This window comes from Austrofundulus limnaeus, unplaced genomic scaffold (assembly GCF_001266775.1).
Source record: "Austrofundulus limnaeus strain Quisiro unplaced genomic scaffold, Austrofundulus_limnaeus-1.0 Scaffold68, whole genome shotgun sequence".
NCBI lineage: Eukaryota > Metazoa > Chordata > Actinopteri > Cyprinodontiformes > Rivulidae > Austrofundulus > Austrofundulus limnaeus.
This window is the reverse complement of record NW_013952470.1, coordinates 1,228,731-1,229,655: the sequence shown is the minus strand read 5'-3', so window position 1 is coordinate 1,229,655 and position 925 is coordinate 1,228,731. Positions and strand designations below refer to the sequence as shown.

The following is a 925-nucleotide window of genomic DNA, read 5'->3' as shown; positions in this document are numbered from 1 at the left end:
TCTGATTTTACACAATAAAAATTTGCTAACTTTCCAGAATAAATCAGTGAAATGGCTGATGTYGGATTGCTGGCCTCCTGTTTTCCCCTCAGGGTTGTTTGTTGATGACTTTAACGTGAACCTGCTCCCCGCTGAGGGGGCGAGTTGTGGTCGGCGTGTCCCTTACCTCCATCTTGGCTCCACATGGAGAGCAGGTGGAAGGTCAGCGCCCCACATGCAGCTGAGAAGAAACATGGGCAGTAATGCCTCAGGGCGAAGTGSGAACACATTACCTCCACACTGAAGAGCACACCTACACCAAGAGCACACAGAGCCATAACAGGTAAATGTAAAGATTTAACTCCTTCAGACCCTTTCTATGTTCTGATTTGAGTATCTGAGCAGAAAACTGGAAATATATGTTCCTAAAAGGCCAGTTCCCATTTTTTTTTGTCTTTGAGGATGACACTGTCCACTTTTRAAGCTGCGTAAAACAACCATTTTTGAAAAAGTTTAGAATTACAGCAGAATGGAGGTGAGCCATCCCTTTAGTTATGCCGATAACGCTAAGACACGATGTACTSTCTTCATTTTACTAGATTTATTGTTATAAATATTGAATATTCTTCTTTTCTTGTTTAACTTCCACAGTTTTGATTGTGTTTGTATCTTTTTCCTGTCCTTTATCCTGGTTCTGTCACTTCCTGTTTGGAGAAATTTTTTATTTTATAGCATATTATCTTGGTCATACTCCTTTGAAATTTACTCCTTTGAACTGGATTAGAACTGGAAGGAAGTGATTTAAATTATAAAGCAAATGATTTTGATTCTGATTATGAAAGCAATAAAATAACTGGAGTTTACTAAAATAAACTGTATTGAATCAAAAAGAAAAAAATTGTATAGGTCCTCTGGACGGGTTCTTCTCTAATGAAACGTTTCGTCT

The 925-nt window shown here is 38.3% G+C and overlaps 1 protein-coding gene across 1 annotated transcript in view; it reads right to left on the bottom strand.

The window, feature by feature from the left end:
• Positions 1-925, bottom strand: part of clcnk (chloride channel K) — a 17,393-nt gene that overhangs the window by 12,740 nt on the left and 3,728 nt on the right. The window contains exon 7 of the mRNA XM_014010402.1: positions 167-292. Coding sequence (XP_013865856.1) covers positions 167-292 — 126 coding nt within the window. The remainder of the gene's footprint in view (positions 1-166; positions 293-925) is intronic.